This window comes from Oncorhynchus clarkii, chromosome 19 (genome assembly GCF_045791955.1).
Source record: "Oncorhynchus clarkii lewisi isolate Uvic-CL-2024 chromosome 19, UVic_Ocla_1.0, whole genome shotgun sequence".
NCBI classification, from domain to species: Eukaryota; Metazoa; Chordata; class Actinopteri; order Salmoniformes; family Salmonidae; genus Oncorhynchus; species Oncorhynchus clarkii.
Window position 1 is genome coordinate 15314595 of NC_092165.1, and position 15338 is coordinate 15329932.

A 15338-nucleotide genomic window follows, 5' to 3' on the forward strand; every position below is an offset into this window, starting at 1 on the left:
TTTCAGGTGCCACATGTATGCTCATGTTGCAGCAGTATGTAGGAGGGACATTATTAGGTGTGAGAAGTGTACAGGAGGGAATGGGACAAAGGAGTGTGTAGTTTTGTTGGAAAAGGTGGTGTGTTTCAATTGTGGAGGTGCGCATGTTGCTGGGGATCAGAAATGTCATGTGCAAGTGAGACAATTTGAGGTTGCCAGGGTTACAGTGCAGAAAGTGTCTCATGCTGAGGCAGTGAGGAAAGTAGATGTTGATGGGGGAAAAAGTGAGGCCAGGTAAGGGAGCCTGAGAGGATCCCTGTGACTAGTAGGCCAGTACAGAGTGACCAGGACAATTTGAGCTTTAGTAAGGTTGGCTTCTTGTCGTTTATTGCTATGGTCATTAACTGTACCACACAGATGGAGAAGAAATCCAAGAAGATAGGTTAAGTAGTAGCAGAAAATTGTTTGGGTGTCAGAGTGTTTTGAGAGAAGGGGATCCAGCCTCCCAGGCCAACAGCCTGTAGTGGGATATATCTAGGGTTAGATGGTGGTGCAATTTCTTTTTCCCCCATTTGTTTGACCAAAATGTGCAATTCGCTCTCCGACCTGGGAAAGGCAGCAAAACGTCTAGTCTGCCGGAAAACTACACGAAGAAGAGCAATTAAACGGAAGTGAACAGTGATCAAGTACAATTTTTACATTAGCGTTTATGTTGTTGTTATTCAGACGTTTATTAACACACTGCACAGCATCACATACTTACCCCAGGTAGTCTTATAATCGCGTTGGAGACAGGACAGGTTGATGTTATCAAGGTAAAGCTAGGTTCTAACAATGGCTAACTGTATGGTTTTTCACACTCAAATAGCCTCCATCATGGAGGTGTTAGCGAATGCAGCCGTGGCAGAGGTCTGTAAACTCGTAGACGATGACTATGCAGTGTTTCGTTTGGAAATAACTCAAAGACATAAAGAAAACAGGGCATTGCAGAGGAAACTACAGCTACTTGAACTGAAGGTATCACGGGACCGCGCAGACAAGATGATGCGAGAGCGCATTCTCGCCAGTCGTCCCAGAAGTGTCAAGATCCTCGACCGATACAGAGGCACCGCAAGAGGTACATTAGGGGCTATTTATGTGTGGGAAATTCCGTAATTATATGTTTGGATTTTAATACGACTAGGGAACCAAATGAGCTGGTATCTCAGTCAAATTCATACATTTAAATAGAAATATTGAAATTTGAACAAAAACTATAAAGTGATATCTGATTAAATATGGTGGTGAAGACGCATACCGCAACCTGAACCCTGCAGAAACAAGGATGTTTCAAAAAAATATACTCAGTGCACAGAAAATGTACATTACCAGTCAAAAGTTTGGACATACTGAATCAAGGGTTTTTTACTATTTTTTTTTAATTTAAATTTCTCCTAAAATGACATACCCAAATCTAACTGCCAGTAGCTCAGGACCTGAAGCAAGGATATGCATATTCTTGATCCCATTTGAAAGGAAACACTTTGAAGTTTGTGAAATTAATGTAGCAACACATTAGATATGGTAAAATCTAATAATACATGTACCATCATCTTTGAAATGCAAGAGAAAGGCCATAATGTATTATTCCAGCCCAGGCGCAATTTAGATTTTGGCCACTAGATGGCAGCAGTGTACTTGCAAAGGTTTTAGTCTGATCCAATGAACCATTGCATATCTGTTCAAAATGTATATATAAAATGTATATATATATATATATATATTTTTTTTTTCTTCACATTTTCAAACAGTACATTTATATTTTCCAACGGGGCTATACATTTGGGTGAGGATTTATTCTCACCTGAGTAGCCTCGTTTCACTGCCAAAAATAAAATTAAATCTAGTGTTCAGCGAAATAACAATGTCAAATACAGGTAGCCTAGTCAAATAATTAACATTCAATCACATTAACCGTTACTCTCCTTCGGGAAACCTTCACTCTTGTGCAGACATTTAGAAACAAATCATGACAATTTGAAAAATAAGCCACGGGAGTTTTTGGAGCAAGAATAAAGATGACTTTCAAGTAGTAAGACATGCATAAAAGCAACAGATACCATTAACAAGAAGGTGCTAGAAGCATCTTATATAGTGAGCTACTGAGTGTCTAGGACAGGCAAGCCCCATACTATTGTGGAGGACTTAATTCTTCCTGCTGCCGTGGATATGGCTTGGGGAAAAGGCCCCAAAAACTATACAGACAATGCCTTCATCAAACAACACTGTTTCACAACACATCAGTGACATAGCAGGATATGTTTTGAAACAATTACTGCTTTGGATACAAGCCAGTGAATTATATGCATTACAGCTGGATGAGTCAACAGACGTGGCGGGCCTGGCACAGCTCCTGGTATATGTCTGTTACGTTTATGGGGGTCAATTAAGGAAGACATCCTCCTCTTTGATTTATCTGTACGGATGGCGTGAAAGCCATGACAGGGAGACATAGTGGAGTGGTAACCCTCGTGCAAGCAGTTGGTCCCAATGCCACTTGGGTACACTGCAGCATCCCCCGAGAGGCTCTTGCTACCAAGGGAATGCCCACACTACAGTGAAAATGGTTAACTTTGTTATAGCAAGGCCCCTGAACTCTCGTGTATTTTCTGCATTATGCAATGATATGGGCAGCGACCATGTAACGCTTTTACAACATACAGAAGTGCGCTGGTTATCAAGGGGCAAAGTAACACATTTTTTAAATTGAGAGACAAGCTTAAAGTTTTCTTTACTGACCATCATTTTCACTTGTCTAACCGCTTGCATGATGACAAACAACTGGATTCGTTATCCCTTTCATGCCCTGCCTCCAGTCTACTTACCGATATCTGAACAAGAGAGCCTCATCGAAATTGCAAAAAGCGGTTCTGTGAAAATTGAATTTAATCCAAAGCCACTGCCATATTTCTGGATTGGGCTGCACTTAGAGTAGCCTGCCTTGGTCAAATCATGCTGTTAAAACACTGATGCCCTTTGCAACCACGTACCTATGTGAGAGTGGATTCTCAGACGTCACTAGCATGAAAACTAAATACAGGCACAGACTGTGTGTAGAAAATGATTTAAGACTGAGACTCCAATACAACCCAACATTGCAGAGTTATGTGCATCCTTTCCAGCACTCCCTTCTCATTAACCTGTGGTGAGTTATTCACAATTTTTGATTAATAAATAAGGTTTTATATGTAAGATGGCTAAATAAAGAGTAAAATGGATTGATTATTATTATTTGTGCCCTGGTCCTATAAGAGCTCGTTGTCACTTCCCATGAGCTGGGTTGTGACAACTCACACTCATTCTTATGTTTAATAAATGTATTGTATAGTGTGTGTGTGGCAGGCTTACAATGATGACAAAAAACAATATTTGAGTGTGCGCTGACCCTGGTGCTAGATGGGGTGCGCAGCTGGAGGTTGAATGTTTGAAGGGTACGGGACTATAAAAAGTTTGGGAACCACTGCTGTAGAGGTTTAAATAAATCAATATAGATTTTATATTTGAGATTCTTCAAAGTAGCCACCCTTTGCCTTGATGACAGCTTTGCACACTCTTGGCATTCTCTCAACCAGCTTCATGAGGTAGTCACCTGGAATACATTTCAAGTAACAGGTGTGCCTTGTTAAAAGTTAATTTGTGGAATTTCTTTCCTTCTTAATGCATTTGAGCCAATCGGTTGTGTTGTGACAAGGTAGGGGTGGTATACAGAAGATAGCCCATTTTGGTAAAAGACCAAGTCCATATAATGGCAAGAACAGATCAAATAAGCAAAGAGAAATGACAGTTCATCATTACTTTAAGACATGAATGTCAGTCAGTCTGGAAAATTTCAAGAACTTTGAAAGTTTCTTCAAGTGCAGTCGCAAAATCCATCAAGCGCTATGATGAAACTGGCTCTCATGAGAACCGCCACAGGAAAAGAAGACCCAGTTACCTCTGCTGCAGAGGATACGTTCATTAGTGTTAACTTCACCTCAGATTGCAGCCCAAATAAATGCTTCACAAAGCTCAAGTAACAGACACATCTCAACATCAACTGCTCAGAGGAGACTGTGAAACAGGCTTTCATGGTCGAATTGCTGCAAAGAAACTACTACTAAAGGACACCCATAAGAAGAAGAGACTTGCTTGGGCCAAGAAACCCAAGCAATGGACATTAGACCGGTTGAAATCTGTTCTTTGGTCTGAAGTCCAAATTTGAGTTTTTTGGTTCCGAACACCGTGTCTTTGTGAGACACAGAGTAGGTGAACGGATGATCTCCATGTGTGGTTCCCACCGTGAAGCATGGGGACAATGTCTGTGATTTATTTACAATTCAAGGCACACTTAACCAGCATGGCTACCACAGCATTCTGCAGCGATACGCCATCACATCTGGTTTGCGCTTAGTGGGACTATCATTTTGTTTTTCAACAGAACAATGACCCAACACAGCCTGTGTAAGCGCTATTTGACCACGAAGGAGAGTGATGGCGTGCTGCATCAGATGACCTGGCCTCCACAATTACCCGACCTCAACTCAATTGAGACGTTTGGAATGAGTAGGACCGCAGAGTGAAGGAAAAGCAGCCAACAAGTGCTCAGCATATGTGGGAACTCCCTCAAGACTGTTGGAAAAGCATTCCAGGTGAAGCTGGTTGAGAGAATGCCAAGAGTGTGCAAAGCTGTCATCAAGGCAAAGGGTGGCTACTTCGAAAGAATATAAAATACAACAAATGTAGTTTTATTTAACATTTTTGGTTTACTACATGATTCCATATGTGTTATATCATAGTTTTGATGTAGAATGTAGAAAATGATTTACAATGTAGAAAATAGTAAAAATAGGAATGAGAATGAGTAGTTGTGTCCAATCTTTTGACTGGTACTGTATGTATAAATCCCAAGTCTGTCTTTCACGGTGTCTTCGATACTCACGTGGATGACATTACTAAAGATTTATGGTGGACAATAATATACATTGTGAACAGTAACATTTGGAAGGCAAGGTGCATTATGACTGAAATAACGTTTTGTTCAATAAAAAAAAATACAAATCAAAACGGAACTAAAAGGAAGAAATAAGATGGACTTTGCCACGGACACTATTAAATCTGTAAATCACGTTATGTAATTATGAACTAAAATGTATTGATGTGAAACTAGAATTGTTTTTATGTGAACTATTTATGATTTGTAAAATGTTCACTTCAATGAAGATAATTTTTTAAGAAAAAAAGCTAAAGGTACATTTTGCAGAAGGTTGTCCTTTCCCCTCTGCGCATATGTGACTTTAAATGTTTTAACCAGAATTGCATCTTGGTCAGTTTTGGGATTGTATGCAATAATTCCCCTGGTTATTTAGCAATCTTGCACGAAGACACTTATCATATTCTAGCCAGGTTCTTGATTTACTGCATTTCCTATTATTTACTAATTGAAAACAATGTGATGCATGGGACATAATCTACTTATCTATAAATAGTGTATCAAGAAGTTATTTGAATTGTTACCTTACATCCTTGCCAATTGTAGACAGTCAACTGTCAATAGTGTACAATATCGCTTTGAGCATTGACAGTACCTAATCACCTCTTTTCCACCAATCACTCTCTCAGGTGAAGGACATCTCACTGGAGGCCACAGGAGCTTTGTGAAGTCAGCGGAACACAACACATGGAGAGATGAACAACCAATCACTGTTGATGAGGGAAGTGGAACCTCTAACCAGCACTTTATCATGATAGAGGTTAGTGTAATAGTATTACATAAAAATTACAGTAGATCAAATGTGGCCAGTATATTTCAGAAAGACTCCCCTCAGCTGTTCACTTGCTTACAAGTACATCCTAATTTATCTGCCATAGGGGAGCTTCTTAGACTTCCCTATGACATTGTTATCCAATTCATCTCATGTACCGGTAATAATCTCCTCTATTCTTGTGTCAGGATGCAGAGGCTGCAGGTCCTGGGGTCAAGCTGGAGAGGTCTCAAGAAGTGGAGGACCCACAGCACAGCAGAGACATCCATACTGGAACGGCTGGAGCTCCCCCTGTAGCCACGGAGGACCCCACCACCGCCCCAGCGCCACCCATTACCCGACGAAACATCACGGAGGTCAGTGGAACGCTGAACGCCGTCCTCAAGTCCGAGACAGATACAGAGACTTTAACAGGGCTGGACCGACTGGGCTGTCCTCCTGCTCCCCGCTCAGAGTATTTACTTTACGGCAACACGAGCCCGAGGATGGTTCTGTCCCATCAGGACTCAGGTGACACATTACAGACTGGCAATGATCCGTCCTGTTCATACTCTACAGAGATGACACCTAGTGACATGCCTGCCGGCTTAGATACACAGACTAATCCATTGAGAGGGGACTGGAACCGGTACAGTAGTAGTGTATACTCTGAAGGGTCCCTAGATAAGAAAGGGGAGGGTCTGGTCGTAGATGAGGTGACTGTGAAAGTGGAGAGCGACACTCCCAAGACATGGAATGCAGACGAGACTCACTTAGGAGAAAGACACTCGCAGGGCAACACCAGTGACTTCTTAGTTTACAGGGAAAGCTTACAGACAAATCCAAATGTCACAACCCACTCCCCTTTACACCCGCTCAGGGATTGCAACCCAGTGTCCACGTCGATGGTACCTTCCGATTCACACGGCCGCGTCCTTTTCGATCAGGTATTGAACTCAAATGACAGGGCTAGAGCTCAGGCTCGGGGAAGAGGAGCCACATCAGCCAATAGTAAAGAGAAACGGTTCCTCTGCATGTTCTGTAACAAAGGCTTCAGCCGCCCCCAGAAGGTAGAGATCCACCAGAGGGTCCACACAGGGGAGAAACCCTACAGCTGTACCCAGTGTCATATGCGCTTCGCCCAGGCTTGCAACCTGAAGAGGCATCAGAGGGTCCACACAGGGGAGAAATCCTATAGCTGCCCCCAGTGTGAAAAGAGTTTCTCCCACCAGCACCAGCTGAAGATGCACCTGAAGTTCCCCTGTGTGTAGGGCTGTTACGGTGACCGTAATACCGCCAGACTGGTGGTCACGAGTCATGACTGTAGTCAAATTCCACTTGACCGTGGAGTCATAGTAACAGGGCTACTCAAACTGTACTCTGTAAATGAATGGTGCTGATGGGTGTTAGTAGCCTGCCAAACTTGCTAACGGCCATCAAGACGCTAATTGCCTGGTACTCAACTCTCTATTGTCCCTCAAATTACTCTGACATCACTGCATTTGAAAATCTTATCAAACACTTCATGATTGAATTTGAATAATCTGCAGGGGTGGAAATAGCAGGAATACGTGTCTATTGACCATGACATTCAATTATTATTATTTTTAACCCCTTTTTATCCCCAATTTCGTGGTATCCAATTGTTGTAGTAGCTACTATCTTGTCTCATTGCTACAACTCCTGAACGGGCTCGGGAGAGACACAACCCAACCAGCCGTACTGCTTCTTAACACAGCGCGCGTCCAACCCGGAAGCCAGCCGCACCAATGTGTCGGAGGCTACACCGTGCACCCGGCAACCTTGGCTAGTGCGCACTGCGCACGGCCCGCCACAGGAGTCACTGGTGCGCGACGAAACAAGGAGATCCCTACCGACCAATCCCTCCCTAACCCGGACGACGGTAGGCCAATTGTGCGTCGTCCCACGGACCTCCCGGTCGCGGCCGGTTACGACAGAGCCTGGGCGCGAACCCAGGGACTCTGATGGCACAGCCATCCGGGAGGCCATGACATTCAATTTTGAGTTCCACATTTTTATATTGAAATAGACTTGCTGCTATTTATTACCCGAAACGTCTCATCCATCCTCCAAATCACGCTCTCTCTCTCTCTCTGCGCAGAGTGATTTGAGGGACAATAGAGTGTTGAGTACCAGGCTATTAGCGTCTTGATGGCCGTTAGCAAGTTTGGTAGGCTACTAACGCCCATCAGCACCATTCATTTACAGAGCGCAGTTTGAGTAGCCCAGTTACCATAACTCAACTGTCACGTGGAATTTGACTACAGTCATTCAATTTCAAGTTCCACATTTTTATATTGACATAGACTTGCTGTTATTATCTGAAACGTCTCCTCAAAACCACGCTCTCTCTCTGCGCTCCAAGTTGCAATTGTGGGAAAATCACAGTTTTGAAAGCAAATAGGTCTACTGTTGTGACTGTTGGAGAGAGGAGGGTCTCAGCTTTCTTTTTTTTTCTTTTGCACTTGTTACCCCTTTTTCTCCCCAATTTCGTGAGACCTAGTAGTAGTTACAGTCTTGTCCCATCACTGCAACTCCCGTACGGACTTAGACGAGGCGAAGGTCGAGAGTCTGGTAGGCTATGGCTTTGAGATATAGTTTATACGGGGCGAAGTAATTGCATAGGCCTATAGATATCATTGGGTATGCAGAAAAGTTTTCAGGACATTACATTAACTGTTAGCTAACTACATGAACTGTTAGATTAGTAAATTACACAGCTAACTATCAGCATATTATATTTAGTTTTCTAGCTAATGCATTTTAAGTTTCCACTTCCTCAGAATTAGCCCAAATCCACATTTTATATATATATATATATATCCATACTGTTGGTGCGTGCAAATGCGAGTCATTTCAACTGAACATTGTGGTTCCATTTTAATGAAGAATGAAATCAAATAAATCGTATTCATAATGAATTAATGATGCGTGTCAGGAGCTGGTCATTTTTCCAACACACCTATTATAGCGTTCGTGTTTTATCGACACTGTCGAGTGCATACGGATGGCATGCACATGCAGCTGATAATGGCCCATTCTAAATCTAAACTAATTTCAGACATACAGTGGGGCAAAAAAGTATTTAGTCAGCCACCAATTGTGCAAGTTCTCCGACTTAAAAAGATGAGAGAGGCCTGTAATTTTCATCATATGACAGACAAAACGAGAAAAAAAATCCAGAAAATCACATTGTAGGATTTTTAATGAATTTATTTGCAAATTATGGTGGAAAATAAGTGGTCAGATGGTCAGATGAAACCAAAATATAACTTTTTGGTAAAAACTCAACTCGTCGTGTTTGGAGGACAAAGAATGCTGAGTTGCATCCAAAGAACACCATACCTACTGTGAAGCATATGGGTGGAAACATCATGCTTTGGGGCTGTTTTTCTACAAAGGGACCAGGACGACTGATCCGTGTAAAGGAAAGAATGAATGGGGCCATGTATCGTGAGATTTTGAGTGAAAACCTTCTTCCATCAGCAAGGGCATTGAAGATGAAACGTGGCTGGGTCTTTCAGCATGACAATGATCACAAACACACCGCCCGGGCAACGAAGGAGTGGCTTAGTAAGAAGCATTTCAAGGTCCTGGAGTGGCCTAGCCAGTCTCCAGATCTCAACCCCATAGAAAATATTTGGAGGGAGTTGAAAGTCCGTGTTGCCCAGCAACAGCCCCAAAACATCACTGCTCTAGAGGAGATCTGCATGAAGGAATGGGCCAAAATACCAGCAACAGTGTGTGAAAACCTTGTGAAGACTTACAGAAAACATTTGACCTCTGTCATTGCCAACAAAGGGTATATAACAAAGTATTGAGATAAACTTTTGTTATTGACCAAATACTTATTTTCCAACATAATGTGCAAATAAATTCATAAAAAATCCTACAATGTGATTTTCTGGATTTTTTTTCTTTTCTTCTCATTTTGTCTGTCATAGTTGAAGTGTACCTATGATGAAAATTACAGGCCTCTCATATTTTTAAGTGGGAGAACTTGCACAATCGGTGGCTGACTAAATACTTTTTTGCCCCACTGCATATTTTTTAGTATAAAGACCTTATTAAATTGAGAATAGTCTGATGGGAGGGAATATTAATGAACAGCGTGTGCAGTCTAGGCATGAAATAGAGCACATGCCTGTTTTGCAACTTTTTCAAATCATCAATATTTGCATCATGCAGCCCATATGTTTTGATTTCTAAGACATTCTAAGGTTTGTCTCACAACTAAAGTAGCCACATAACGTTTCAAATGCTCACTTTTTACACTCAACACAAAATAGCCGCTCCATTGCGCACTCGCTCAGCAATCGTTAAGAGGAAAATACCCTATCCATTTTATCAATCAGTGTTCACTTATATTCTTGTAACTATAAAATCATATGATGTAAAATAATTGTACAGGAATTAAGCGTATCTTTTCTGCTATTGGCATGGCAGACCCAGATCGGTAACATACATTAGGCCGACTCAACATGAAATTCTGTTCTTCTGAAATACATTTTCTTCATATCATAATGTTTCTTAACACCAGCTATTGTGATGGTGTATATTAAATGGATTTATAATACTTATTTGAATTGTAGATGGTCCAAAGGCGCGCATCAGCGGCTTGTATGCGGGGAAACCCGGAGATGCCAACCGTGTTTATGTTAATACAAGGTCAATAACCTTGAGACCGGTGGTCATTTTGCATGACAGTTAACGGCTGACCCATTTTCATGACCGCCACAGCCCTAAGTGTACACACTGCAGGAAGAGGTTCTGAGAGGAGCTACCTCAGGATACACCAGCAGAAAAAACATTCCAATCTATAACATAGAAACCATTCCACTCGATATCTTCTGATGTTTAGATCAAACCCTGCATTAAAGACAAAGATTCATTTTCAATGTTGTCAGCAGAAAAGATCCACAGATGCATTTGGAATAACGAGAGTAAATGATTTCAGTGTTGAATATTCCTAGGTAGAATATTGCAGTCAGACATAAAACATCTGTTACATATTGTATTTGTACTGTGTAGGCTATATTATGTTCACAAATGTTTCATTACTTCTATTCAACTACCTTCTTTTTTTCCCCAAGACACTTTTTTAATGAGAAAATGAATGCAGTTTATCAAGTCTATGGACATGTTTTGTTAAGGCATGTGTGGTTTTCATTTGGCATATATAAAACTTTGTTTAATAAAAACAAAATGGACTTTTCATTCACTTTCATTGGGACTCTCTTTGTAGTATGAATCACATCTGATCTCACCCTATTCTACATACACCCAACAGTGCTTTATAACCAATATACACTTAGGGCCTACATACAGTACCTAGAGAAAATATTCTCAGCCTTTGACTTTTCCATTTTTGTTTTGTTACAAAGTGGGATTCAAATGGATTTAATTGTAATTTTTTTGTCAACGAGCTATAAAAAAATAGTTATTTTATCATGAAAAATAAAACACTATCTTGATTAGATAAGTATTCAATCCCCTGAGTCTATACAGGTTAGAATCACCTTTGGCAGTAATTACAACTGTGAATCTTTTAAGTAAGTCTGTAAGAGCTTTCCACACCTGAATTGTGCAACATTTGCCCATTTATTATTAAACAAAAATCTTCCATCTCTGTGTAATTGGTTGTTGATCATTGTTAGACAACCATTTTCAGGTCTTGGCATAGATTTTCAAGTAGATTTAAGGCAAAACTAGCTTGGCCACTCAGGAACATTTGCGGTCTTCTTGGTAAGCAACTGTGTAGATTTGGTCTTGTGTTTTTCGGTTATTGTCCTGCTGAAAGATGAATTCCTCCTAGTATCTGGTGGAAAGCAAACTGAACCAGGTTTTCCTCTAGAATTTTTCCTGTGCTTAGCTCCATTCTGTTTATTTTCTATCATGAAAAACTCCCCAGTCCTTAATGATTACAAGCATACTCATAACATGATGTAGCTACCACTATGCTTGAAAATGTGGAGAGTGGTACTTAGTAATGTGTTGTACTGGATTTGCATTCTGTATTCTGGAAAAAGTAAATTCTTTGTCACATTTTTTGCAGTATTACTTTAGTGCCTTGTTGCAAACAGGATGCATGTTTTGGAATATTTTTTATTCTGTACAGGCTTCCTTCTTTTCACTCTGTCAAATAGGTTAGTATTGTGGAGTAACTACAATGTTGTTGATCCGTTCTCCTATCACAGCCATTAAACTCTGTTTTAAAGTCAGGGGTTGAATACTCATTGACTCAAGACATTTCAGCTTTTCATATTTAATTCATTTGTAAAAATTTTGAAAAACCACTTTGACCACCACTTTGACATTATCGGGTATTGTGTGTAGGCCAGTAACCCCAAACAATCTCAATTTAACCCATTTTACATTTAGGCTGTAACACAACAAAATTTGGAAAAAGTCAAGGGGTATATGAATACTTTCTGAAGGCACTGTAACAGTGGCGGCTGCCAAGGGGAAAACGGCTCATAATAGAGGCTGGAATGGAGATTAAGGGATGGAATAGAGTGAATGGAATGGTATGAAAACCGTGTTTTTATACCATTCCATTTACTCCATTCCAGCCATTATTATGAGCTGTTCTCCCCTCAGCAGCCTTCACTGCACGGTACCTACACATACCCACATACTAACAAACACCTACTGTGCACATCAAAATAGTTGAGTCAGGCTTGCCTGATGATTACTCATATTTACGTCCACCACGATGGGTTTAACAACAATGAAGTCGTTCTGTAACTACAGTATAGGACTCAAACGTAGTGGGGATGGGTAAACACTCCATGTTGAAAGTGTGTTTATTATCTGTGTGTACGTACCCGAGGGAGTGTATGTCTGTGTGATCTGTATTCCCTTTCTCTTCCAGGAGGAGGAGGTGCTGCTGGTGAAGGAGGAGGGGTGTGAGGAGGGTCTGGGGAAACCTGAGGGGACCATGGTCATGGAGAACAACCAGACTACACCTTCTCCTGAACCCCCAGTGGAACCAGCTGAGCAGCACAGGACCACACACAGTCTCACTGAGGTGAGCCCACTGTGAACTACTGTTGAATTCTTAATTGAATTGAATTCTCCAACCATTAGTATAGTATCAAATCAACTAACATGTAAACATAGTACTCATAGCAATCCCTCATTGGCCAATCAGAAGATGCTCCATAGCAGGGTGCTCATATCAGATGTCTTGATCCAACATCCTCTCACTCTGTATCTCTTACAGTCAGTAGACATGGAGGATGGGAAGCCTGATATGCTGCTAGTCAAAGAGGAGACAATAGAAGACGGACCAGAGAGCATTGACCTGCTGAGTGGACTAAAGATGGGGGAGCAAGGTAAGGTAGAAATACATATAGCCTCCATACAGTAATAGATCTTCAATAGGAATAGTAATACATATAGCCTCCATACAGTAATAGATCTTCAGTGTTAATAGTGATACTCCTGGCTGTTGTTTTTCTTCATTCATAAAATTAAATCCTTACAACTTGTGTTTACATACAACAAAGTAATTGACTCAAAAACACTGTAATTGACTCAAAAACACTCCATATGTAGAGTTTTCTCTGCCAAAGTTTATTTTGTAACCTCTTCCTGCAGGTGGTTGGCTGGAGGCCAACAGAGGAGACTGGGTGGCCATCTTGGATTCCCAGAGCCAGACGGGTGCAGTCAATGGCCTGGGGGATGACATCACTGAGCAAGCCAGGACCAGAGGCGACGTAGTGGTCAGTGGATGGGACAGTGTCCTCAACTCTGGGCTGGGGAACAACACTGTTAACCACAACCAGAAACAGACTGTCGAACACAAAACAACAGCTGAACTTAGTCTTCGTGACAACAGACTGGTTGAGACCAGGGTAAGGCGTAGATTTGGTCTGCGGGGACGGGGAGGTGTCTGTATGAGAACAAACACAGACTCAGCTAGCGATGCTCCATCCTGCTCCTATAGTTCTGATTCAGAGAGACTGATGGCGCCTCAGGTTAACCCCCTAACAGGTGCTGCCTTCAGCCTGCCTTCTATAGGATCTATCAACTGGAACATGGACCCTGCAACAACACAGACACTCCCTGGCCTTCATCCTCCTCACACTCTCCTAATGTTAAACCAGACCTCAGATAATGCAAGTACCTCAACACTAAATGGCTACACAAGCCCATTGACCAATGACAGTAGTAGAGACAGAATCAGTAAAGGTGGCATCGCCAAAGAGAAGCGCTTCCCATGTTCGTTCTGTGGGAAAACCTTCAGTTTCCCCAAACAAGTAGAGATCCACCAGAGGATTCACACGGGAGAGAAACCATACGGCTGCCACCTGTGCTGGGCCAGTTTTTCACACTCGTTCAGCCTGAAGAGGCACCAGAGGGTCCATACAGGGGAGAAGCCATTCAATTGCCACCTGTGCCGGGCCAGTTTTTCACACTTGTTCAACCTGAAGAGGCACCAGAGTGTCCACACAGGGGAGAAATCCTGAAGCTGCCCCAGTGTGAGAAGATATTCTCCCACCAGCACCAGCTGAAGATGCACCTGAAGGTCCACAAGGGAGAGAGGCTGTTCGCCTGTACGCACTGCGGGAAGAGGTTCTCAGAGGAGAGACCTCAGGATACACCAGCAGAAAACATGGCCCATGTATAGAGTATAGTGATATGTAGTACTGGTTAGTGTGTTTGTAGTTAATTCTGTTGCTTTTGGATGTAGTAGGGAACTGGATGAGGTGAACTCCACCCAGCACAGCTAGAAGAGGACTGGCCACCCCTCAGAGCCTGGTTCCTCTCTAGCTTTCTTCCTAGGTTCCTACCTTTCTAGGGAGTTTTTCATAGCCACCGTGCTTTTACATCATGCATTCCTTGCTGTTTGGGGTTTTAGGCTGGGTTTCTGTATACCACCTTGTGACATCTGCTGATGTAAAAAGGGCTTTTTTAATACATTTGATTGAAATGTGATTGAACTGAGGAAAGAATGAGTATGATGAGGCAGAGTAGATGATATGGTGATGGTTGGTGTGTTGGTGTCTGTAAAAATACTTCACTAATGAAGAATGACAAACTTAGTCCCTTTAGGTTGACATTGGTGTTATAGTGAGATCTGGATGGTGCCTTATAATGTTAAACCTTTTCCGAAGTATTCTAAAATTAATTTTTATCAAAGTAAGGGTTCCAGATTTACAGAAAAGTTACCATAGTGAGAAAAGTTCATTTACTTGTATCGTCTTGTGCAATAAAAGTACTGTACTTCATTGTGCATTTGTTGAAATTATATACAAAATTGACTCTGTTCTGACTGTCTTGGTTATTTTTGTATCCTTGAAGGGACTGAGTTTCCCTTGTCAATCTAACCAAAACATTATACTTCATTATTTAATCAATACACACAGTCGTGTCCCTTGCATTTTTATCAACTAACTGACCATTTTCCCTAAAAATAAGTTGAAATTCATCAATGTATTTGGTCTCCACAATTATGTAACCTATGTTTATGATTCAGAACTTAATATATCCATTTAAATCAGAAAATAAACTTGGCATTGACTAAATTATTGACACCATAGACGTAATATTTGCTAGCACAGCCTTTGGTCA

The 15338-nt window shown here is 41.5% G+C and overlaps 1 protein-coding gene across 1 annotated transcript; it reads left to right on the forward strand.

The window, feature by feature from the left end:
* Positions 1–673: 673 nt before the first annotated feature.
* Positions 674–14937, forward strand: LOC139374819 (uncharacterized). Its single transcript, XM_071115965.1, has 7 exons — positions 674–1096; positions 5617–5747; positions 5948–6115; positions 12634–12789; positions 12985–13096; positions 13362–14160; positions 14220–14937. The coding sequence occupies exons 1-7, from the start codon at positions 814–816 to the stop codon at positions 14392–14394; spliced, it is 1824 nt and encodes a 607-aa protein (XP_070972066.1). The 5' UTR covers positions 674–813; the 3' UTR covers positions 14395–14937.
* The last annotated feature ends 401 nt before the right edge of the window (positions 14938–15338 follow it).